This window comes from Mustelus asterias, chromosome 11 (genome assembly GCF_964213995.1).
Source record: "Mustelus asterias chromosome 11, sMusAst1.hap1.1, whole genome shotgun sequence".
NCBI classification, from domain to species: Eukaryota; Metazoa; Chordata; class Chondrichthyes; order Carcharhiniformes; family Triakidae; genus Mustelus; species Mustelus asterias.
Window position 1 is genome coordinate 101,279,764 of NC_135811.1, and position 26,453 is coordinate 101,306,216.

Genomic DNA, 26,453 nt, shown 5'->3' on the forward strand with positions numbered 1-26,453 from the left:
AGGAAACTGGAGCACCCGGAGGAAACCCATGCTGACATGGGGAGAACGTGCAGACTCTACACAGACATTCACTCAAGGTTTGAATCAAACCCGGGTCCCTGGCGCTGTGAGGCAGCGGTGCTAACCACTGTGCCACCGTGCCGCCCGATAGTATTGATTGTACTATCTCCATACAAACCATAGAAACCCTATAGTGCAGAAGGAGGCCATTCAGCCCATCGAGTCTGCATCGACAACAATCCCACCCAGGCCTTACCCCCGCAATCCCACACCGCTAATCCCTCTAACCTATGCATCCCAGGACATTAAAGGGCAATTTAGCATGGCCAATGCACCTAACCTGCACATCTTTGGACTGTGGGAACAACTCAGAGAAAACCTACACAGACACGGGGAGGATGCGCAGACTCCACACAGACAGTGAACCAAGCCGGGAATTGAACCCAGGTCCCTGGAGCCGTGAGGCAGCAGCGCTAATCACTGTGCCACCCATCTCACAGTTAACCTGGATATAATGGCCTAAGAGGTACTTGTTAATAGCATTGAATCACAGACAGAATTCCCAATCTGACGGTTCAACTCTCGCTAGTCACACTTTCAATCCTATTAGGATCCAACATTTTATTGTTCCTGCAGAATGTTTGCAACTGAGGTTCTCTCCCTGAAATGAAGTTTCCCTCTCGTGTTTGTCCCTTATTTTTGCACCGGTGTGATCACTGGATGAAGCTATCCATTTTGGTGAGATCATTGTGGTGTGGTGAGAATGAGATTATAAATGGAGGAAATGATACTCATGAAGAATTTTAAAGAAGTCAATGTTTGGTTTCTGGTTAGAGACGATGATAGGGATCTGAGTGGGTTGATATCTGTGCTTTCCCCCCCTTGTCTATATTTGGTATTCACCATTATTAGTCAGTTGTTCCTCAGAAAGCCTCCTCAGGATCTCGGTCTGAGCCTCGGTCAGGCTGCGCAGTTGGCAGATCTCTTGGGCCAGCTCAGTGTAGGCCAGGACCAGGTTTTCCCTGAAAGAAGAAACCAAAGAAAAGTCAGGTGGCGACTGAGGAAGGGCAGGGCCGGACCTGCGGCAGGTGGGAGGGCTCTCACTTGGGTCAACGAGCTGAGGGTTCAAGTCTCTTTTTTTTATATTCATTGTGGGACATGGGCGCTGTGAGGCAGCAGTGCTAACCACTGTGCCGCCGTGCTGCTTGGAGTGGGACTCCAACCCACATAACCTTCTATGCCCGATGAGAGAGGGTTACCCACTTAGTTGGTGAAGCCAGCTGGTAGCTTCAATCGTCTGGAGACAATTGCGGGAATTTTACCGGCTCGCCCTCCCCAGAATCAGGGTGGGCGAGGCTCGCAGGATAGCATTCTCCGTTGGCCTCGGGCGGGATCTTACGAGCCGTGGTAAAATACCGGCAAATGAGCGCGACCTTACGGCCGTTCACACCACGCTCCCGCTGCGGCGAGGTTGGAGAATTTGGCGCCCAGCCAAATCTCCGTTCACTGCAGCGGGATGGGAAAATCCCGCCGGTGTGAATGGCTGTAACTTTCCGACCTCTAAGTTGGTGCTTTAAACAGCTATTGGATCTCTGACAATCAGACAACATTCCTGCTCTGATTAATCTTCAAGTGACCTCAGCTGGGGGTACATATGGGGCGTGTCAGTTGAGACCTAGATTGAGGCCCAGCTGTGACAGCCTGCTATGGTTTGACCTTTGGCAGCTGATCAGGGATTGCTACTCCTCAATGTGTTTTCCACTGCCTTTGTGCTTGTACATGCAGAATGGCTAAAGTAGCCTAGTGTGTCTGGCAGACAGGGAGAAGACGGTGGCAGAATGGTAACGTCCCGAGATTAGCATTGCATAGGCAATGTAGTCATGAGTTCAAACCACCACAGTAGCCGGTGAAACTTTAACTGAATTAATCAGTAAATTTGGGATCAAAAGCGATTCACAGCAATGGCAATCATGGAACTATCATTGTTTGCCGTAAGGAAACCTATCTGCTTCACTAATGTCCTTCAGGGCAGGGAATATGCCATCATTACCCAGGTTGGCCTACGTGTGACCAACAGCTATGGGGATGACTCTTCAACTGCCCTTTGAAATCCCACTCAGTTGTACCAAACCATTGCGGGAAAAGTCGGAAAAGAATCCTAAAGTCCAGTAGATGTGCCTGCACCGCATGGACTGCAGTGGTTTGGGAAGACTGCTCACCATCCATCACCTTTGCAAGGGGCAGGATGGGCAATAAATTTTGGCCTCACCAGTGACGCGCACACCCCATGATAGAATGTAAAAAAAAAGCATCTTATTATCAGCGGAAGGGGTAATTTTAAAAAAACACGATGGGTGGGATTCTCCGGCCTCCCAGCCGTGTGTTTCCTGCCGGTGGGAGGTGGCGTGTTGTTTGCTAGCGGCGGGATTCCCTGGTCCCGCCACGGTTAATGGGAAACCCGCGGGCAGGGATGCGTGCTGGCAGAACCGGAGAATCCCGCCAGCGTGAACGGCCGGAGAATTCACTTTCAGTGAAGTTTAATAAGAAATGTGAATGTTTTTCCTTCCAATAAGGTCGAGCAGGTAGCATCTCATCAGTTTAGGAACGCAACTCACCGATTATTTTTATCTCAGCTTCTCACAGCCGTTTCTCATCTCTGTCATTGCCGTTTCCAGTAACCATGCACGGGCATGACCACAGCACGAGCTACTTGAATTTGGTCTGTGAATGTTTAGTCAAACCTTGTTGGTAAAGAGACTTCTGGGCACTGCCCAAATGTCCTTGTCGGAAAGGTTTGCTTATTCAGTGTCTGAACTCCTGTGCTGGATGGGATGGTAGGAAAGAGAATTTATGCTCTCACGAGAATGCACACAAGCTTTTCCCTGCTGATTTAACAAAGCAAGGTAAACCATGAACCAGGGCTAGCACTGCTGTCTCACAGCGGCAGGGATCGGGGTTCAATTCCAGCCTCGGGTCACTGCCTGTGTGGAGTTTGTACGTCCTCCCCGTGTCTGCGTGGGTTTCCTCCGGGTGCTCCGGTTTCCCCCCGCAGTCCAAAGATGTGCAGGTTAGGTTGATTGGCCGTGCTCAATTGCCCCTTAGTGTCGGGGGATTAGCTGGGGTAAATATGTGGGGTTACGGGGATAAGTCCTGAGTGGGATTGTTGTCAGTGCAGGCTTGATGGGCCAAATGGCCTCCTCCTGCACTGTCGGGATTCTATGAATGGTCTTCCTCTGCACTGTGGGAATTCTATGATTTTATGAATGGCCTCCTTCTGCACTGTAGGGATTCTATGACCTGTCTTTATCTAAGCATCAGGGAAACATTTGTTCTGAGGGGATATCTGTCTGTATCATTGTTGGTAACTTTAATTTTCTTTCTGATGCAAGGGTACAAAATACAACCATCGCTCCGAGAGGAACGTTTCTCTTTTGCTCGCTATTTTAGCACGGTTTCAAATGTTACAGCCTGCGCCAAAATAGCACAGACGGGGAACTGGTGTCAGACATGTTAAATGTTCGTGCAAGAGCGTCCGTGTTGGTAATTTCTACCCTGTAATGAAATGTTTTGATGCCAACTCCATCAATGTGTTGAGCATTTTGGCAAACAGCTCTAACATGTTTGCCAAATGCTTTGAAAGGAAGCACTTGTGTTTCTATAGTACCTTCCATGGCCTCTCAAAATGCTTTGCGACCAAAATAAAATACTTTTGAAGCGTCGTCGCTGATGTAAGGTAGGGAAATGTGGCAAGGGTTTTGTGCACATCAAGATCCGACAGACAGCATTGTTTTAAGTTTATTTATTGGTGTCACAAGTAGGCTTGCATTAACATTGCAATGAAGTTACTGTCGCAACACTCCACCGCTTGTTCGGGTACACTGAGGGAGAATTTAGCACGGCCAATCCACCAGCACCTCTTTCGGACTGTGGGAGGAAACCAGAGCACCCGGAGGAAACGCACGCAGACACGGGGAGAACGTGCAAACTCCACACAGACAGTGACCCGAGGCCAGAATTGAACCCGGGTCCCTGGTGCTGTGAAGCAGCAGGGAATGGGGCAGGATTTTCCTGCCATGTTCGCCTCAAGGTCAGAAAATCCCATCCAAGTTCAACGGACTTTTGCGCGGTCCGGGTCCTGCCCGCTACGATTCCCGTGGCGGGCGGGACAGTAAAATTCCGCCCAATATGTTCAAATCCCATCGAGGCAACTGGGGAGATTTTAATTGAGTGAATTAAAATAAATCTGGGATGAAAAGTTATATCAGGAATGGTGTCCATAAATTACTGAATAGTTGTTGTTTTTAAAAACCCATCTAAGGGCGGCATGGTAGCACAGTGGTTAGCACTGCTGCCCCACAGCGCCAGGGACCCAGGTTCGATTCCCGGCTTGGGTCACTGTCTTTGTGGAGTTTGCACATTCTCCCCGTGTCTGCGTGGGTTTCCTCTGGGTGCTCCAGTTTCCCCCCACTGTCCAAAAGACGTGCTGGTTAGATGCATTGGCCGTGCTAAATTCTCCCTCAGTGTACCCGAACAGGTGCTGGAGTGTGGCGACTGGGCGATTTTCAAAGTAACTTCATCGCAGTGTTAATGGAAGCCTACTTGTGACACTAATAAATAAACTTTAACTGAACCAATAATATTCCTTATGGATGGGATCATAGAAACCCTACAGTACAGAAAGAGGCCATTCAGCCCATCGAGTCTGCACCGACCACAATCCCACCCAGGCCCTACCCCCATATATTTACCCACTAATCCCTCTAACCGACACATCCCAGGACACTAAGGGCAATTTTTAGCATCACCAATCAACCTAACCCGCACATTTTTGGACTGAGGGAGGAAACCGGAGCACCCGGAGGAAACCCACACAGACACGAGGAGAATGTGCAAACTCCACACAGACAGTGACCCAAGCCGGGAATCGAACCCAGAACCCTGGAGCTGTGAAGCAGCAGTGCTAACCACTGTGCTACCGTGCCGCCCCACGATCTGGTCTGGTCTGCCCGATATGTGACTGCAAACCCATAGCAATGTGGTCGACTCTTAACTGTCCTCTGAAAGGGTCCAGATACTCAGTTGTGAAGAAGGTGGATCACCACCCCCTTCTCCAGGGTAAATAGGGATGGACAATAAATCCTGTGAATAGATCTGGGTCAAAACCTACTGTTTGTCTTTGGAAAATAGATTTAACTATATTAACATTGAGAACCATCTCCCCTGACTTAAATGGAAATCTTGATACAAAAGTCCCATATGTTGCCATTTAAATTGTCCTAGATCGTAAGGGAATGGTCTTTCACACCCATACAGCCTCTCAACGTGTTAATAATCTGTTCTGCAAAAGGTGAGAATGAGCAAATTTGTGAGCTTGCTACACCAGAGCAGATGTCCGGGAATGTTTAGGATCTTCCTTGATGAGGTTCCTGTCAGTTATCAAGTAAAAATCCCTTTAAGATTGTTGGATTATTCTTATCTTCTCCAATTCCCACCACCGCATCCCCCCCCCCCCCCCCCCCCCCCCCCCCCACCCTCCGGCTCCCCACCCCTATCCCCCCCTTTGGTGAGACCATAAAGCTTCCAAGGAATTGACGTCATGATGCCAGTGCTTGGTGCACACACTCTGCCATGGGCGCCTACGTACTTATCATCGGGGTAAAGGTCACAGTTGGTTTACAGTCGTAGGATTACATAGGATATACGGCACAGAAACAGGCCATTTAGCCCAACCGGTTCATGCCAGCATTCATGCTCCACTCAAGCCTCTTTCCATCTTTCCTCATTTTAATTTGCCACCGTAGCCCCATCTCCTTTCTTCTCAAATGATTGCTCGTTTCCCCTGAAATGCATCTGTACCAATCACGTCAACCACTTCCTGTGAGTTTTGTATTCGTACCGCTCTGACAGTGATGAAGTTTCTCCTGAATTCTCTCCTGGATATCTTGGTGACCCTCTGATGGTCTCTGGGTTTCCCCCTCCCCAAAGGGGAAACATTCCCTCTGGATTCACTCCATCAAAGCACTTTATAATTGTAAATGTCTCAGTCAGGTAACGCTTCAGCCCTCTTTTTGGAAAAGAGACTCAGATTGTCAATCCTTTCCTAATCTCCCCACACATTTGCAATGAGATGGGTTGCACTGTGTTAGCAGCATGTCCAGAGACACTCGCCGGGTGGCACAGTAGTTAGCACTGCTGCCTCACAACGCCAGGGACCCGGGTTCGATTCCCGGCTTGGGTCACTGTCTGTGTGGAGCCTGCACGTTCTCCCTGTGTCTGTGTTGGTTTTCTCCGGGTGCTCAGGTTTCCTCCCACAGTGTGAAAGATGTGCTGATTAGGTGCATTGGCCATGCTAAATTCTCCCTCAGTGTACCCGAACAGGTGCTAGAGCGTGGCAACTAGGGGATTTTCACAGTAATTTCATTGCAGTGTTAATGCAAGCCTTACTTTTGACACTAATAAATAAACTTTAAACTCTCCTACATCCCAGCCAGAAGATTAACAGCAGTATTTATTTATTTAAATGTTTTGGAGGGGGTCTATGAGGGCACTTCTCTGTCTAATACTGGATGGGGTGGAGGGATTTTTTGCCTCTACCTGACAGGGCAGACTGGATGACCTGTCATCTGAAAGACGGCACCTCCAACAGTGCAGTGCTCCGTCAGTGCTGCATTGGAGTATCAGCCGGGGTTACATGTCTCTGGAGTAAGGCTTGAACCCATGACCTTGTGTCTCAGAAGGAGAAGTGAGCCAAGGCAGGCAGAACCCCAGGTTCCATCCCTACTCTGTTGTTGAGTTATCAATGGAGCTGCTACAACTGGATCACGAGGTTATCTGGGATGAGGGGGCCAGAAGACACAGTTGTTGTTATTCAGTGATCTGCTGGGAAACACACTTTTTTCATAGAAACCCTACAGTGCAGAAGGAGGCCGTTCGGCCCATCGAGTCTGCACCGACCACAATCCCACCCAGGCCCTACCCCTACCCCCACATATTTACCCACTAATCCCTCTAACCTACTCATCTCAGGACTCTAAGGGGCAATTTTTATCCTGGCCAATCAACCTAACCTGCACATCTTTGGACTGTGGGAGGAAACCGGAGCACCCGGAGGAAACCCACGCAGACACGAGGAGAATGTGCAAACTCCACACAGACAGTGACCCAAGCCGGGAATCGAACCCAGGTCCCTGGAGCTGTGAAGCAGCAGTGCTAACCACTGTGCTACCGTGCCGCCCACTTGTGACAAGTTCCCTGCTGAATACCCCACCAAGGAGTATTTAGCCAGCATGTTTAATTGTAATTCTGTTATCAAAGACCTTTGGATCTTGTGAGCAAAACATCTCTCTCTCTTGCCTCCAGCTTTGTGTCTCAGTACAGCACTGGGAAATCGCTGCAAGCCTCCAGGGCATGTGCTTTGAGAACTTTCTTTGCCCTTTAACCTACAGCACACCCTGAGCCTCTCGTATCTAAAGGGCTGGAATATAGGGATGCAGATGCTATGCTGCAGTCGAGAGGTCATAGTCTTAGGATAAGGGGTAGCAAATTTAAAACAGAGTTGAGGAGAAACTACTTCTCCCAAAGGGTTGTGAATCTGTGGAATTCGCTACCCCAAAGTGCAGTGGATGCTGGGACAGTGAGTAAATTTAAGGAGGAGTTAGACAGATTTTTAATTGGTAATGGGTTGAAAGGTTATGGGGAAAAGGCAGGAAAATGGAGATGCCGAGCATATCAGCCATGATCGAATGGCGGAGCAGACTTGATGGGCCGAATGGCCTAATTCTGCTCCTATATCTTATGAACTTATGCAGTTGTACAAAACCCTGGTCAGACCCCACTTGGAGCATTGCGAGCAGGTATGGGCACCCCACCTTTGGAAGGATGTTTTGGCCCTGGAGGGAGTTCAACGCAGGTTTACAAGAAAGATACCTGGGACGTCAGGGGTTAAGTTATGAGGAGAAATCAGACAAATGAGGCCTTTATTCTCTCCAATTCAGAAGGCTGAGGAGTGATCTGATAGAAGTCTACAAAATATTTACAGGGAAGGATAGGGTGGATAAGGATAAACTGTTTCCATTGGTTGAAGGCTCTAGAATCAGGGACCATAATCTACAAATTAGGGCCAAGCCATTCAGGAGAGATGTTACAAAAACTTCCACATGCAGAAAGTGGGGAAGGTTTAGAACTCTCTTCCTCAAATGGTGGTGGATGCTGGTTCAATTGTTAGCTTTAAGTCTGAGATGAGACAAATTTTTATTGAGCTATCATATTAAGGGATATGGGCCCAGGGCAGGTACATGGAGTTAGGCCACAGATCAGCCATGATCTTATTGAATGGAGGAGCGGGCTTGAGGGGCTGAATGGCCTACTCCAGTTCCTATGTTCTTATGCATTCAGGGAAAGCTGGATAAGGAGAGGGAATTCACCTCCTTGATGTAATGCTTCACGAGTAATGTTCCTTTCACATACAAGATGGCAATGGAGTTGGCGGAGCTACTTCCCAAGCTTGCTTCACAGTGCCACCTACTGGCCAACTCTTGTGACCACAGGCAATTGTTTACATCCAGGATTTCCATTCCAAAGAAGAACAAAAGAGATCAGAGCAGGAGAAGGTCTAGTAGCCCCTCCAAACCTGCTCCGCCATTCAGTAAGATCTTCGACCTTAATTCCACTTTCTCCCCCTATCCTCACATCCCTTAATAGGGCTCTGACGAAGCGTCATCTAGACTCGAAACGTTGGCTCTATTCTCTCTCCACAGATGCTGTCAGACCTGCTGAGATTTTCCAGCATTTTTCTGTTTCAGGTTCCAGCATCTGCAGTATTTTGCGTTTAGCAAGTCCAGATGGTGATATTTGTGAGCCAATGATTATTGTATTTAGATGTTATTTATCTGCACGCTATTTTAACTGAGGCCTTTTGCACCGCCCCACAACTATCATCCCTCCATCTTTGTGTAGATGGGCAACACGTAATTAGGGAGGCAATTGTGGACATGGGAAATTTAGCATTGAAAATGGCACATTCAGTTATTCAGATGCTTATTTTCGTTATTTTGCAATTCTTAGATATTAAACATCAGGTGAACTCAGATCATAGAATCATAGAATCCCTGCAGTGCAGAAAGGAGGCCATTCGGTTCATCGAGTCTGCACCGACCACAATTCTATCCAGGCCCGATTCCCATAACCCCCATGCATTTACCCTAGCTAGTTCCCCTGACACTACGGGGCAATTTAGCATAGCCAATTCACCTAACCCGCACATCTTTGGACTGTGGGAGGAAAGCGGAGCACCCGGAGGAAACCCTCACAGACACGGGGAGAATGTGCAAACTCCACACAGACAGTGACCCAAGCTGGGAATCGAACCTGGGTCCCTGGCGCTGTGAGGTAACAGTGCTAACCACTGTGCCATTGTGCAGCCCCATGGTCTTGCATGAGTAAATGGAAAATCCTAATCTTGGGAATTCTCTCCCTAAACTTTTCCACCTCTCTCCTCCTTTAAGACGCTCCTTAAAACCCAACTCTTTAACCAAGCTTTACAGAGCTCAGTGTTAAATTGTATTTGGTAATACATCCATGAAGTACCTTTGTGTGTTTTACTGCATTGAAGGCACTTTAGATACACACAAGTGGTTGTTGCCACAAGTATTTGGAGAGATTAAGGAAAGCCACAGAAATAGATTGTGATTTCTGTTATGATATTTCATTTCCTACTGAAGAAAATTTATCTACAAACTTCCAACATTTTCCATTATTCTAACAGTCGATGTTGTGTGGTTAAATGTTATGGTGATTGGCTTCGACCAATACCTGGAGGACTCAGATTTTCATCATCCTTCGCAAGTCAACAAGCTGAAACCTCCCCCAAATGTCTATCACCTGTGGTGCTGGGAAGAGGCTCGCATTCGAAAAACAAATAACAGAGTCTGGGGAGAGGGCAAAGGAATATGTCGCCAACTTTTCCAGAGATCCAACAGGGGCATAAAGAGCTGAATCAGAGATTCACTAGGTTGACTCCAGAGTTGAGAGGGTTGGCTTATGAGGAGAGACTGCGTAGACTGGGGCTATACTCATTGGAATTCAGAAGAATGAGGGGAGATCTTATAGAAACATGTAAGATTATGAAGGGAATAGATAAGATAGAAGCAGGTGAAACTAGAATGAGGGGGCATGGCCTCAAAATAAGGGGGAGCAGATTTAGGACTGAGTTGAAGAGGAACTTCTTCATACAAAGGGTTATGAATCCGTGGAATTCCCTGCCCAGTGAAGCAGTTGAGGCTACTCATTGAATGTTTTAAGGCAAGGATAGATAATTTTTTGAACAGTAAAGGAATTAAGTGTTATGGTGAGCGGGCGGGTAAGTGGAGCTGAGTCCATGAAAAGATCAGCCATGATCTTATTAAATGGCGGAGCGGGTTCAAGAGGCCAGTTGGCCTACTCCTGCTCCTACTTCTTATGTTCTTATTTATTGTTCTATTCTAGATGGTCAAATACTGGAGAATAGATCAAGAGCCTCATCTTTTGAGCTTTTCTTTACACAAACATGCATCACAAACATGCACCCCAATGCCAACAACCACAGTTTCAGTCATCCACTACGTATAGGAGCACAAGTGAATGTCCGGCACTCAATTAAACCCTCACTTAATATACAATTATCATGAATGGTGTCCTGTTGTATTGTATCTAAAGCAACTCAAATGTCAAGGCATATTCTTCCAATGTACAGTGTTCCACTGCACTGTCTCCGAGATAAGTCTGACCGCTCAGTTGAATGTGAAACACCCCTTTACGTTATTTCAAAGAGCAGTGACATAACCCCTCTGAGGCCCTTTATCTACAAACTTATCTCCACTCCTCAGAGTGCTTCAAGTACAAAGTCAGAATCCGAAGTGTCAGTAGCCCAGACACTATTCAATATATACACAGGGTGAGGCTCCCTGATTGGGCAGGCAATAATGGCCTCAATCAGGGAGCTCCTACTCCAAGAGGCCAACCTCATGGGCCTCGCTGAGGACATTGCAAGCAGGAGAATTATCCCCAGTGTCCTGGCCAATACTTATCCCTCAATCAAAATCACTAAAAGCTATTCTCCAATCAGGATCCCATTGCGGTTTGTGGGAACTTGCTGTGCATTAACTGGTTGCCCCATTTATAGGGCTACTGACACCCCCACCTTAATACTCACACACACACACAGATTTCCTATCTGTGCTTCCAAAGAATAAATGGTGAGCGACAGAGGTCATTTTGTCATTTGGCAAGCCAGAGCAGCTCCCGATCTTGGCTATCAGTCTCTGCTCAGCGACTCTGCGTTGTTGTGTGTCATGAAGGCCGCCTTGGAGAACGCTTACCCAAAGATCAGAGGCAGAATGTCCGTGACCGCTGAAGTGCTTCCCAACAGGAAGAGAACACTCTTGCCTGGTGATTGTCGAGCGGTGTTCATCACCAGGCAAGAGTGTTCTCTCCCTGTTGGGGAACACTTCAGCGGTCACGGGCATTCGGCCTCTGATCTTCGGGTAAGTGTTCTCCAAGGCCTTCACGACACACAACAACGCAGAGTCACTGAGCAGAGACTGATAGCCAAGTTCCGCACACATGAGGATGGCCTCAACCGGGATCTTGAGTTCATGTCACACTATCTGCAATCCCCACGACTTGCCTGGGCTTGCAAAATCTCACTAACTGTCCTGGCTGGAAACAATACACACCTCTTTAACCTGTGCTTAACCCTCTCTCCACTCACATTGTCTGTACCTTTAAGACTTGATTACCTGTAAAGACTCGCATCCCAACCATTATTTTGTAAATTGAGTTTGTGTCTTTTCTGACCTGTTTGTGAACTGAAATCCCACTCACCTGATGAAGGAGCAGCGCTCCGAAAGCTAGTGGCTTTTGCTACCAAATAAACCTGTTGGACTTTAACCTGGTGTTGTGAGACTTCTTACTGTGTTTACCCCAGTCCAACGCCGGCAACTCCACATCATGACATAACCATAAGCAGCATTCTCACTCAGCACAGACTGGGAATCATTGTGACAACATTAACTATGCTTCAAAAGTACTTCACTGGGCCATAAAACACCTTTAAACATCGTGAGGATATGATAGGTCTGATAGAACAAGGTCAACCTGCCTTTGCTGTTCACTGCCATCTCTGAGTCAGAAATTTGGGGGTTCAAATTCCACTTCAGGACTTGTGCACAAATTGAGGCTGACACTCGCGTGCAGTACCGAGGGAAATGCTGCACTGCTGGAGATGCCAGCTTTCGGATGAGATGTTAAATCAAGGTCCTATCCACCCTCTCATGCACACAATCCCATGTCACTATTCCGAGGAAGAGCAAATGAGATATCCCCATTAACCTGGGCAATATTTGTCCCTTAATCATCTCACTAAAATAGATTATCTGGGCATGAACACAACGCTTGTGGGAGCTTGCTGTGAGCAAACAGGGTTCCGTATTTCTGGCATTACAGCGATGACCACACTTAGAAAGTTAAAAAAAAAAGTCAAATTACTGCGGATGCTGGAATCTGAAACTAAAAGAGAAAATGATAGAAAACCTCAGCAGGTCTGGCAGCATCTGTAACGAGAGAAAAGAGCTGATATTTCGAGTCCAGATGACCAAATGTGACACCACTGTTTAAAAAGGGAGATAGACTAAAGGCGGGTAACTATAGGCCGGTTAGCTTAACTTCTGTAGTAGGGAAAATGCTTGAATCTATCATCAAGGAAGAAATAGCGAGACATCTGGATATAAATTGTCCCATAGGTAAGATGCAGCATGGGTTCATAAAGGGCAGGTCATGTTTGACTAATTTGGGGGGGATCCTTTGAGAACATTACATGTGCAGTGGGCAATGGGGAACCTGTGGATGTGGTGTATCTGGATTTCCAGAAGGCATTTGGCAAGGTGCCGCACCAAAGACTGCTACATAAGATAAAGGTGCACGGTGTTACGGGTAATGTATTAGCATGGATAGAGGATTGGTTAACTAACAGAAAGCAAAGAGTAAATGGGTGTTTTTCTGGTTGGCGATCAGTGACTAGTGGTGTGCCTCAAGGATCAGTGTCGGGACCGCAATTGTTTACGATTTACATAGATGATTTGGAGCTGGGGACCAAGTGTAGTGTGTCAAAATTCACAGATGACACTAAGATGGGTGGAAGAGCAAAATGTGCAGAGGACGCTGAAAGTCTGCAAAGGGATATAGATAGTCTAAGTGACTGGCAGATGGAGTACAATGTTGGTAAATGTGAGGTCATCCATTTTGGTAGGAATAACAGCAAAATGGACTATTATTTAAATGGTAAAAAATTGCAGCATTCTGCTGTGCAGAGGGACCTGAGTATCCTTGTGCAGGAATCTCAAGGAGTTGGTTTGCAGATGCAGCAGGTAATTAAGAAGGCAAATGGAATTTTGTCCTTTATTGCTAGAGGGATGGAGTTTAAAAACAGCGAGATTATGTTGCAGCTGTATAAGGGGCTGGTGAGGCCACACCTGGAGTACTATGTACAGTTTTGGTCTCCTTACTTGAGAAAGGATATACTGGCACTGGAGGGGGTGCAGAGGAGATTCACTAGGTTGATTCCGGAGTTGAGAGGGTTGGCTTATGAGGAGAGACTGAGTAGACTGGGGTTATACTCATTGGAATTCAGAAGAATGAGGGGAGATCTTATAGAAACATACAAGATTATGAAGGGAATAGATAAGATAGAAGTAGGGAAGTTGTTTCCACCGCCGGGTGAAACTAGAACGAGGGGGCAAAGCCTCAAAATAAGGGGAAGCAGATTTAGAACTGAGTTGCGGAGGAACTTCTTCACACAAAGGGTTGTGAATCTGTGGAATTCCCTGCCCAGTGAAGCAGTTGAGGCTACCTCATTGAATGTTTTTAAGGCAAGGATAGATACATTTTTGAACAGTAAAGGAATTAAGGGTTATGGTGAGCGGGTGGGTAAGTGGAGCCGAGTCCACGAAAAGATCAGCCATGATCATATTGAATGGCAGAGCAGGCTCGAGGGGCCAGATGGCCTACTCCTGCTCCTAGTGCTTATGTTCTTATAACCCTTTGTCAAAGCTGGATTGGCAGCTCTGGACTTGAAACGTCAGCTCTTTTCTCTCCTTACAGATGCTGCCAGCGCTGCTAAGATTTTCCAGCATTTTTCTCTTGGTTACACTTAGAAAGTACTTGACTGGTTGTAAGGCACTTTGGGACATCCAGTAGTTGTGAAAGGTGCTATATGAATGCATGACTTTCTTGTAATAAAATAAAGCATTGCAAAGTGCTTCACATGAAGGTATCAAACAAAATATCATAGAGTCATAGAATCCCTACTGTGCAGGAAGAGGCCATTTGGCCCATCGAGTCTGCACCAACTCAGCGTCTCACCCAGGCCCAATCCCTGCCCTATCCCAGTAACCCGATGTATTTATCCCACTAATCCCCTCAACCTATGCCTCTTTGGACACCTAACCCGTACACCTAACCCATACACCTTTGGACTGTGGGAGGAAACTGGAGCACCGGAGGAAACCCACGCAGACACGGGGAGAACATGCAAACTCCACACAGACAGTCACCCAAGGCCGAATTTGAACCCGGGTCCCTGGCATTGTGAGACAGCAGTGCTAACCACTGTGCCACCGTGTTACATAGAGCTGCATAATTCTATTGTCATAAAATTATATAATATAAATGCACAATATAATATGGAGGCATCCCACAGTATAATATTCTATACCTTTCCTGAGCACAAGTTCCCTAAGCCACAATTCGCTGAAATGTGCTAAATTTTAAAAAAATTAAAGTTTATTTATTAGTCACAAGTAGGCTTACATTGACACTGCAATGAAGTTACTGTGAAAATCCCCCAGTCGCCACACTCGGTGCCTGTTCGGATACAGAGAAGGGAGAATACAGCATGGCCAATCCACCTCGCCTGCACATCTTTGGACTGTGAGAGGAAACCGGAGCACTCGGAGGAAACCCATGCAGACACGGGGAGAACGTGCAAATTCCACACAGTGACCCAAGCTGGGAATTGAACCCGGGTCCCTGGCGCTGTGAAGCAGCAGTGCTAACCACTGTGCCACCGCGCTGCCCTGTGTTTCCCTGTGTAAATTATCAGGGAATGGGAAGCAGCCACAGGATCAAACCGACTGCCTGTGGTTTTCTACACTCCGGCTTTTGCCTTTCCAATGTTGGCGACTTGTTCAGAGACGGGTAACTTTGTTACTTGCACTTGGGTTGAGACTGAAACCCCCTCCACAACTTTCCTTTTTATTATCTAAACCCAGTTGCCCGTATCAGTGAAAGACCACAGTGGTTTTGTTAAAAACTATTTTTGAAACAATAGATCAATGGGCTTCATTGGTGAGTCATGGAAATTTACAATTGTTTCCTCTAAAGTGTCAGTGGGATGTTCCGACCCACCCCTCAACCACCATCACCACTGATTTAAATCAAAATGCTTGTGGTCATAACTTTACCTTCTTCTACATTGAGTGTAACAGCGAATTATCAAATTTCCAATACTGGCTCGAATAATATGTTACACTGAAACATAACTCGATTTTCAAATGGAGCTTCTGCCACCAATAAGGAACTACATATTCCAGGGGTGATAGAATCATAGAATCCCTACAGAAGGAGGCCACACGGCCCATCGAGTCCGCACCAACCACAAGCCCACCCAGGCCCCACTCCCGTAACCCCACATATCCACCCCACCAATCCCCCCGACACTAAGGGCCATTTTAGCATGGCCAATGAACCTAACCAGCACGTTTTTGCCACCCTAAGATTTCCTTCACACAAAGGGCAGTGGAATCATGGAACTCTCACTATCCAACAAGCCAGGAGGTCAATTGGAAATGTTAGAACTGAGAGCGGCAGATTCTGGCTTGGCAAGAGTGTTAAGGTTCACAGAGACAAAGGCTGGGTGATGTAGTTAAGATATAGATCAGCAATTATCCAATTAGGTGGTGGAACAGGCTCATGAAGCTGAATGGCCTCCTCCTGTTCCTATGTTTCAGTGTTAGCACAAATCGCACTGTGCCTCTCAAAGGAGTCAATCTGAACCTCAATGTCCCTCCTTCTGCACATCATGTAAAAATTTACAATTAACATCCTTTTGTGCCTTGAAGCTCCTTGTGTGATGATACTGTGCTATTTCCATATCTTTCATGTTTAAGGTGGGGCTGCATTAAGAGGCAGTGTTTTGTTACACAGTCGGTCTGTCTGGGAAAACATGGCTCCAAAAGCTTGGGTGGCTTTTGCTACCAAATAAACCTGTTGGACTTTAACCTGGTGTTGTTAAACTTCTTACTGGGAAAACATGCAACAGATACTAAGAATGCAGAATAATAACTGGTAGGACAGTGGTTAGCACTGCTGCCTCACAACACCAGGGACCCGGGTTTGATTTCCAAAGCCGGGAATCAGTCTGTGGGGAGTTTGCATGTTCTCCCCATGTCTGTGTGGGTTTCCTCCAGGTGCTCCGGTTTCCTCCCACACTCCAAAATGTGATGGTAAGGTACATTGGTCGTGCCAAATTCTCTCTCAGTTTACTCGAACAGGCGCCTGAGTTTGGCGACTAAGGGATTTTCACAGTAACTTCTTTGCAGTGTTAATGTAAGTCAACTTCTGACACGAATAAATAAACTTTAAACTGATTTTAGCTAGGAATGTGTTACTTTGTAGAGTTAATGGCATGGGTGGCACGGTAGCACAGTGGTTAGCACTGAGGCCTCACAGCTCCAGGGACCTGGGTTCGATTCCCGGCTTGGGTCACTGCCTGTGTGGAATTTGCATGTTCTCCCCGTGTCACCGTGGGTTTCCTCCGGGTGCTCCAGTTTCCTCCCACAGTCCAAAGATATGCAGGTTAGGTGCATTGGCCATACTAAATTGCCCCTTAGTGTCCCAGGATGCGTAGGTTAGAGGGATTAACAGGATAAATATGTGGGGTTATGAGGATAGGGCCTGGGTGGCATTGTTGTTGGTGCAGACTTGATGGGCAGAATGGCCTCTTTCTGCACTGTAGGGATTCTATGACCTTTTGTCTACTTAAGTTCTCCTGGGAATTTATGCCAGGTATGTAGAGTCATGTGATTAATGGGAAGAGCTTGCAGGAAAAGAGTTTCATTTAAAAAAAATAAAGAGTTGCTGCCTGTAGCTGGTAGAAGAAAGGATTGTCTCTCTGTTTGTCTCTCCCTCTCTCCAGAAGCTTTCTGAAAGCTCCAAGACTGTTAACCTAAGTCACAAGCAAGTATGCCTATGTTTTGCTAACTACTTTTAAAGAGGGGCTTAAGTCTATAAGAGAAATATTGCTTGATTGGAACTGATAGGGATAGGTTAGCAGTTAAGAATTGTATCTTGTCTTGTTTAAGTATTGTTCAATTGTTAAAAGTTAAGCTAATTCATTTGTTATAGTTAAACTGTGTTGTTAAATAAAGTTTGTTTTGATAAAAGCTCCCAGGTTTGTCAGTAGAATCGTGCCTGGAGTGAAACATCCTATCCTCACATGGATGCCAAAATAGAAAAATTGTTGGGGTCTGGTTTGGCTTCCTAATGTACCTTGGGGTTTCTGATCACATTTCCGAACACTAGCTATGCAGCTAGGTTTGCAAAGGGAAACGCTGAATTCAAAAAATCCAGGGAACTCCTTGCCTGACAGCACTGCACAACCTTCACCACTTACACTGCAACAGCTCCAAAGAAGAGAATTCCACAATACATGCCAACAACACTCATATCCCGAGAATGAATTTTAAAATAGTTAAGGAGGCCATTCAGCCCATCTTTTCACAGGGACCAATGTTCCCCCCAATCCAGCATTGTCCCTTGGAATGATTCCACAATTCTTGCCTCATTTACCAAACCTTGAAAAGAGATACGGTGACACTGTGGCCACATTATTGAACTGGTCTTCCAGAGACCTGGGCCAATGATCTGGTGACATGAGTTCAAATCCCATCGTAGCAGCTGGAGACTTTGAATTTGATTGTTAAATCTGGAATTTTGAGAAAGAGCTAGCAGTGGTGAGTATGAAACCAGCTCAGTGCTGTGAAGAACTCACCTGGTTCACTAATGCAACTTAGCAAGGAAATCTGCCATCCTTACCCAGTCTGGCCAGTGTGTAACTGCAGCAATGTGGTTAACTTCTAACTGCCCATTGAAATGACTTGACATTTTCACAGCTTTGACAGGTTTGACACTTCCTGAATAGCTTTCACAGATTTGACAGCTGGACACTCCTCTGACATTTCATGGACAGTTCCTGAACAGCTTCTTGACAGCTGGGCATCTCTATGGTAACTGGACATTTCTTTGACATCTGGACAGTTCCTGGACAGCCTTTTGAGAACTGGACAGCTCCGTTATAATTCCTTGACAGCTGGACATTTCCTTGACAGCTGGACAGGTCCTAAACAGTTACATGTTCCTGTACAGTTGGATGGTTCTTTTACAGCTTGATAGTTCCAATGGGTTTGTGCGTGAAATGTGCATAATCATTTTCATTTCTAATAAGCCAAAAGGATGCCTTACCTTTTCCAAGGGGTGAATCTCACCTCTCCCAATGGGGGTGCCTTATTTAACCCAAATTTGTCCAGGACCCTATCCAAAGAGCTAACCATAGGAATCCTCTAAATGCAGACTTGCAATGTTCTAATTTGCACACTTCAGATTCCACATTCCTGGGCATCTAAAATTTCACTGGAGACAGCTGGTGACTTAAATGGCCAGCTGGCTCTGTGAATCATGCATGTGTGAACCCTGGCCCAACTCCAGTCCCACCTCCATGAAGATGGGAAATGCTGGGCTCGGGGGCAGGACTTGGAATTTTCAGCCATTTCTGGGGTTTTTGCAATGATGGAGGTGGTGAAAATCCGAGCCTACGTCTCTGTCTTGTATATTAGAAGAGAACCTTAGGGTCAATGTGCAACCGGAACCTCACCTAATTCCCTCCTTTCAACATTTCTACCTCTCTGCCGCTCTCTGGTTATATTGTTCCTTGAGAAAGCCCTTAAACCAATACTTCCCAAAACAAATCTGTGAAAGCTGCCCAGTAAGTGTCAAACTTGTCAAAGATGAGCAGCAAGTATCAGGCCTGTCAAGGAACTGTCTGAGGATGCCAGGTGAATTGCTGTGACCCCATTTTAGTGCTTCACGCTGGGTGAGACACCAGAGTGAAAATTTGGTTGGGGGTGAGCAGAAAGAGTTGTCAAGGGGCAGGGGGGAGTTGTTGAGTGAAGCGGGTATGGGCACAAAACACCGACCATTTTTCAGGCAGTGTGGGTAGCAGCAATTGATCCTCAGAGCTCATTCCATTAGTCTGCGCCCATTGACCAAATAAAATTCACATGCATTCAAATAGCCTTTGCAGGATTGTCCCATCTGAGACTCAGCTCCACAGCTACCATTGCCGCCCCAGAGGTCGTGACCCCTATTGCTCATCTGGCGACACTCCTAGGGGTCACGGCCCACAGTTTGGGAGCCCCTTGCCTTAGACCAAGCATTTGCCCACCTGTCCTAATATCCCCTCAAACTTAGGTTCCTATGGAACATTTTGAGACATTCTACGACATTGCTGCATTAAAAGCAAGTTGTTATTGTCAGAGTTGCATTTTCGCTGTTAATCCCTCTGTTACCATAACCAGAGACAAAGGAGATTTGCCAGCAATGCAATATTAGTGATTATAAATCTAATGGGAATTGTTCACATGTACGGGTGGCACGGTGACACAGCGGTTAGCACTGCTGCTTAACAGCGCCAGGGGCCTGGGTTCGATTCCAGCTATGTGGAGTTTGTACATTCTCCCCGTGTCTGCGTGGATTTCCTCCCACAGTCCAAAGATGTGTGGGTTAGGTTGATTGCTAAAGTGCCCCATAGTGTCAGTGGGATTAGCAGGATTACGGAGATAGGACCTGGGTGGGATTGTGGTCAGTGCAGGCTCGATGGGCCAAATGGCCTCCTTCTGCACTGTAGATTCGATGATTCTATATCTCTGACCTTTCCTTGACACTTTGCAAAAGTTGAAGTTATGGCAGATTCTTTGGGACAAAGTAGCAGGCCATTAGTCTGCCTTCAAGCCTTTACACCTGACCTACGGGGGCTTTTGATTCATTTTGGGGAGTTGCTGGAAAGACTCACGGCTAAACCAGAAAGTCATCAGTTTACGCCCCCACTCCAGAGCTTTAGCACAAACTCTGGAAAGAAACACCTAGCCAGGATTTTTAGGATGGAGGGATTTCCTCTGCAACTTCTTTTAAGTTTATTTATTAGTGTCACAAGTAGGCTTGCATTAACACTGCAGTGAAGTTACTGGGAAAATCCTCTCGTCGCCACACTCTGGCGCCTGTTCGGATACACTGAGGGACAATTTAGCATGGCCAATGCACCGAACCAGCTCATCTTTCGGACTGTGGGAGGAAATCGGAGCACTCAGAGAAAACCCACGCAGACACGGAGAGAACGTGCAGACTCCGCACAGACAGTGACCCAAGCTGGGAATCGAACCTGGGTCCCTGGCACTGTGAGGCAGCAGCGTTAACCACTGTGCCGCTGTGCCACCCTGCAGAGTCACTGCCTGCCCGGCAGCCAGTTCACACACCAACGAGCGTCAATTAACCCTTAATCCGGAGGAAGTTTCACCTTAAAGAGCTGCCAGCCAATCTGATTGACTGGTGGTTCTCTAGCCCATGCAGCACCAGAAGATGCAGCGGACGGAACTCCGATTACAATCAGTTCCCAAAGTCTAAGTCCCAGAACCTCAGGGACAGGTTAAGTTCCACAGAGGGTAGGGTCTCAGGGTGGGGAGGGTAGGGGAGATGTGGTGACAGTGGAGCATTGAGGGGATTGAAAGGGAACTGCTCCCTCCACTTACCGCATGAGGCCTCAACCCCATTTATTTTTGGGCTCCCCCCATACCCCGGAACTCCTCCTGCCCCAGCCGGAAAACTGAGGCTGGCTGGAAAAGGCCCTTACTTCAGTGGTCAATGATTGGTCACTTCAGGGCCTCAATTAGGGCAAGGACAGGCCTCACCTGTCCCAGCGTGAAATTGAGAGGTTGGAGTGGCCGGGAACCCAGCGGGAAGCCCACCTGAGGAATGTTATACTCCCCCCCGCCACCTACAAAGTCATCGTCGGGGGGGGGGGGGGCATAAAACTCTGCCCCTGCATTTATATAGCAACTTCCATGACTTCAGAATGTCTGAAAGTGCTTTACAACAAATAAAACCCTTTTCAGCTTGACCTACTTCTGCAGTGTAAGAAATGTGGCATCCAATTTGTACACAGCAAGATCCCACAACTGACAATGAAATAAATATTGGTTAGGGCACTAGGGAGAACTCCCTTTCCCTGCTTCAAAATAATGCCTTGAAACATTTCACATTCACCTGAGAGGGAAGATTGGATCTCGGTCACCAAAGATAGAACTCTCCATAGTGCGGCCCTCCCTCGGTACTCCACTAGGAGTAGTTGCCTGGACTTTCTTACCCAGTCTCTACGATGGGACTTTGAACTGACAGCCATTGAGCAGAGGGAAGTGTGATACCAAATGAGTCACGTTGCTCAAAGCAGACATTCAGTACCGCACTGAAGGAGTGCAGCATTGTTGAAGGTGCCATGATTGAGAATCATAGAATTATCGATAATAGTTGCCCACTGTATCTGTGTTGGCCAAAAACCGAGCGACCAAAATTTCTATCCCACCTTCCAGCTCTTGGTTTGTAGCTTTGTCAGTTACGGCACTTCAAGTGCACACCCATGTACTTTTTAAAAGCAGTGAAGGTTTCTGGGTGGGATTTTCTGGCCACGTTCACCCCAAAACTGGAAAATCCAGCCCAAGGTCAATGGATCTTTGCATGGTCTGCCCCCCTCCCGCCATGATTCCCGTGGCAGGCGGGACGGGAAAACTCCCCCCTCTTTCTCTCCCACCTCATCAGACAGAGAGTCCCCGGCCTACCACCATCTGGTGAAAAGATTCTCCTCAACTCTGCTCTAACCCTTCCACCAAGCAGGTTCAATGGGCCGAATGGCCTCCTACTACACTGCAGGGATTCTGTTCTATCCTATTCTAACTCTGCTCAAACCCTTCCACCAAGCACATTTGATGGGCTGAATGGCCTCCTTCTGCACCGTAGGGATCCTGTTCTGTTCTATTCCAACTCCGCTCCGACTCTTCCATCAAGCAGTTAACGGCTATTGTCCTTGATTACCAGGCTGATTCCGGGGATGGTGGGACTGATGTTTGAGGAGAGATTGACTGTTTAGGATTGTTTTCGCTGGAGTTCAGGCAAACGAGGAGGGATCTCATAGAGACTTATAGAATTCTAACAGGACTCGACAGGGTAGATGCAGGGAGGATGTTCCCGATGGTGGGGGAGTCCAGAACCAAGGGTCACAATTGTTCCTCATAACTGAAAGCTTCCAGTTCAAAGAGTAACCCGGTAACTCTCCCTATACCCTCTCTTGTGCAATCACATCGTTCCTGCAATGTGGTGACCATTTAGGACGGAGGTGAAAAGACATTTCTTCACTCAAAGAGTGGTGAGCCTGTGGAATTCATTACCACAGGAAGTAGTTGATGCCAAAACATTGCATGTATTCAAGAGGCGGCTGGATATAGCACTTGGGGTGAATGGAATCAAAGGTTATGGAGAGAAAGCAGGATTAGGCTATTGAGTTGGATGATCAGCCATGATCGTGATGAATGGCGGAGCAGACTCGAAGGGCCAAATGGCCTCCTCCTGCTCCTATCTTCTATGGTTCTATGTTATTTATATCTGCTAAGGCAAATGGCTCCTTCCACTCTGTCCACTCTATCTCGGTCCTTCATAATTTAATGTGCCTCAATGAAATCTCCTCTCAGCTACCTCCATTCCACAGTAAACAACTCCAGCCTATCCAATTGTTCCTCATAATTAAGAGCTTCCAGTTCAAGCAGTAACCTGGGTAAAACTCTCCCCTGCACCCTCTCTCACGCAATCACATCCTTCCTGCAATGTGGTGACCAGAATTGTACGCTGTACTCTCGCTGCGGCTTGCTGTTTACACGGTTCGAGCGTAAGCTCTTATGTTCGATGCCTCGGTGAATACAGGGCAGTGTGTGTGCCTTATTTCACCACCGTATCTGCCTGCTTCCTTCAGGCATCTTTGGAGACTTTCGATTGAATATACCGCAGGAAATCAGGAAAAGTGGGTGAAAGTTCTCCTCTCCCATTTGGCTTCAACCAATTACGATTTAATCTAACAAGAGTCTGCAAGTATTAGACGGAGGGGATGAGTTGAGGCACTAACATGTTTTCCAGGCTGGGCCTGTTGAGAAAGCATTTTATTCTCTGTTAGATAAAAGTCTGTGCCACTGAACTTGTAAAGAACAAAATACCAGAGATTTGCATTTTCTCATCTTCGCTATTCTCCAAATTAATTCACATGCCAGACTTGAGCAGCTGTTTGGCATCAGGTGTGTCTCTGATGGGAAGCCTTCACACATGCAGATTTTTTATTTAATTTCATGTCTGTCAGTTAAGATTGTTTTTCTCCCCCCCTGTTCCTTGCTTGACTAATCATCTTCTACCCGCCCTCCTCAGTGCACAGGGATTAATATATTCCCGGCCAGAGATATTTCCTCTTCCGTTAATGCACTTTGCAGATCTTTAAAAATCCTCTCTTGTCCCTTGTCAGCTCCGAATCCAGTGGCTGACATGTTCATCCTCCACGTGGTGTTGAATCATGACTTATCCCACAGTTTCCTCTTCAAACTAATTCTTTCTGACCAGGCCCCCTTATCGTAGAATAGATACAGTGCAGGAGGCCATTCGGCCCATCGGGCCTGCACCAACAACAATCCCACACAGGCCCCATCCCCATAACCCCATGTATTTACCCTGCCAATTCCTCCTGACACGAAGGGGCAACTTATCAGGGTCTAACCTGCACATCTTTGGACTGTGGGAGGAAACTGGAGCACCCGGAGGAAACCCACACAGACACGGGGAGAACGTGCAAACTCCACACCTGAGGCCAAAATTGAACCCAGGCTCCTGACACTGTCAGGCAGCTGCGCTAACCACTGTGCCACGGTGTCACCTTTATCTTCCTCACCTCTCGATACAAAAGTCTGAGGTCACGATTCAACCGACTCAAGAACAGCTTCCTCCCTGCTGCCATCAGACTTTTGAATGGACCTGCCATACATTAAGCTGATCTTTCTCTACACCCTAGCTACGTCTGTAACACCATATTCTGCACCCTCCTCTTTCCTTCTCCCCGATATACTTTATGAACGGTATGCTTTGTCTGTATAGCACAAGAAACAAAACTTTTCACTGTATACCAATACATGTGACAATAATAAATCAAATCAAAAATCCCACCTTTCTTGCATCTTCAGGTGTTCACCACTCAAGCTCAGGGCCAGATTTTTGAGATCGAGGCACCGACCTCAGTTTACAGGGCCCGATCTGAGCCAATTTTTGCTCCGAGGAGGCTGGGGGCAGAATAGAATAGGGATCGACAACCCTTGAAGCAGACTGTAAATAGCTATGGAGGAAATTGTTTTAGAAGCTGTTACACCCTCCAGCTCTCCCTCATGCCCCCTCATACCCCAATGCCACCTCCATGTGAATTTATGCCCCCCTCACCCACACTACAGGTTGGTCTGTCATACCTCCATGCCAACTCATGCCCCCTCCCACCCTTCATAACCCCATGCCACCTCAACTCATTCTCCCTACCCACTCCCATGCCCTTTCACATATTCCCCCTCCTCCCCCATGCCACCTCCATATCCATCATGGGCAGACATTTGGAGATGGAAATCTAATATACACTTGATGATGGAAAAAAAACAACTCTCATTCATGAATCCTGGTCAAAGCTGTTAAATTCCCTCATGTGCTTAATCTGTGACAAAAATAAACATACTTCAATCGGTATCCATATCAAAGAAATCTAATCCTTTAACAGCCTCTTTAAATTGTCAACCAAACAGTGAACTCAGAATCCTCACTGAAATAAAGCTTTACAGCTTTTGATACTCAGTCAAGCATTCATAAATACATAATAACAGCAGCTTTTGGAAATATCAGTCAACAACTTTATTCAAATTGTGAAACAGATCGTTATGTTTTTTCTAACCTACGCCAGATAATCTGTCAATCAAAGCAATCCCGTCAACTTTTAAAAACTTTTAATGACACCTGGAGCCTGTTTATTCCGTATTTGAAGAGCGGGGAATTTTAAAAACCTCGGATTATGACACTTACACAGACTTATCTGCCCTTCAAGAGCATTTATATTTACTCCATCAATTTGTGACTCACTGAATGGTTAAAGTACTTTAAAAGGTTAAAATGGGGTCCACATGCACTCAGCCCTAGTGTGTTTGAGTTTCTTGCCAGTGTGAATCATGTCCCAATCTCTTCCTATTGCTTTCCCAACTCCACAAAGATCCAGGCCTTAGTGTCAACTAACCACTCCTTTTTGATTCACCTTATCTCCGCTCCTTTTTAGCCTTGCTGAACTCCAGTGTTTCCGCTGCGACTTCTCAGTTTTCGGACACAAGCAAAATGCCAATAGCAAGTTATTTACACGGAGAAAAGGTAATGTGTTCAAGCAGGACACAAGGACCAGATCCATGATGGGTTAGCTTATCCCAGAGCAACGCGACAAACTGTGCACTAAAAATGAAAGATAAAAGCAAAATACCGCAGATGCTGAAATCTGAAACAAAAACAGAAAATGCTGGAAAATCTCAGCAGGTCTGACGGCATCTGTGGAGAGAGAGGGTAGAGCCAGCGTTTCGAGTCTGGATGATCCTTCATCATCTCGACTCGAAACATTGACCGGAATTTTACCCCTCGCCTGCCCAAGGTTCGTAAGATCCCGCCCGAGGCCAACGGAGAATGCCGTTCTCCAAGCCTCCCCCGCCCCAATTCTGGGGTGGGCAAGGCAGTAAAATCCCACCCGCTGGCTCTATTCTCTCCCCACAGGTGCCGTCAGACCTGCCGGGATTTTCCAGCATTTTCTGTTTTTGTGCACTAAAAATGTCTGTCGCCAGCTACCGCCACCCCACCCCAGCCACTCAGACCCCCAGTGGAATCTCCCACTGACCCCCACCATCACGGTGGCACAGTGGTTACCACTGCCGCCTCACAGCGCCAGGGACCCGAGTTCGATTCCCGTCCTTGGGTCACTGTCTGTGCGGAGTCTGCACATTCTCCCCGTGTCTGCATGGGTTTCCTCCGGGTGTTCTGGTTTCCTCCCATAGTCTGAAAGACGTGCTAGTTGGGTGCATTGGCCATGCTAAATTCTCCCTCACTGTACCCAAACAGGCGCTGGAGCATGGCGACTAGGGGATTTTCACAGTAACTTCATTGCAGTGTTAATGTAAGCCTACTTGTGACGCTAAAAATTAAACGTTAAAACTTTAAACTTAAAC

General features: G+C 46.9%; 1 protein-coding gene across 2 annotated transcripts in view; it reads right to left on the minus strand.

The window, feature by feature from the left end:
• The window catches only part of tbkbp1 (TBK1 binding protein 1), a 153,569-nt gene that overhangs the window by 16,247 nt on the left and 110,869 nt on the right, over window positions 1-26,453 (minus strand). For both annotated transcript variants that reach the window (XM_078224125.1, XM_078224124.1), the window contains one exon: window positions 904-1,022. In XM_078224125.1, the coding sequence (XP_078080251.1) occupies window positions 904-1,022 (119 nt within the window). The remainder of the gene's footprint in view (window positions 1-903; window positions 1,023-26,453) is intronic.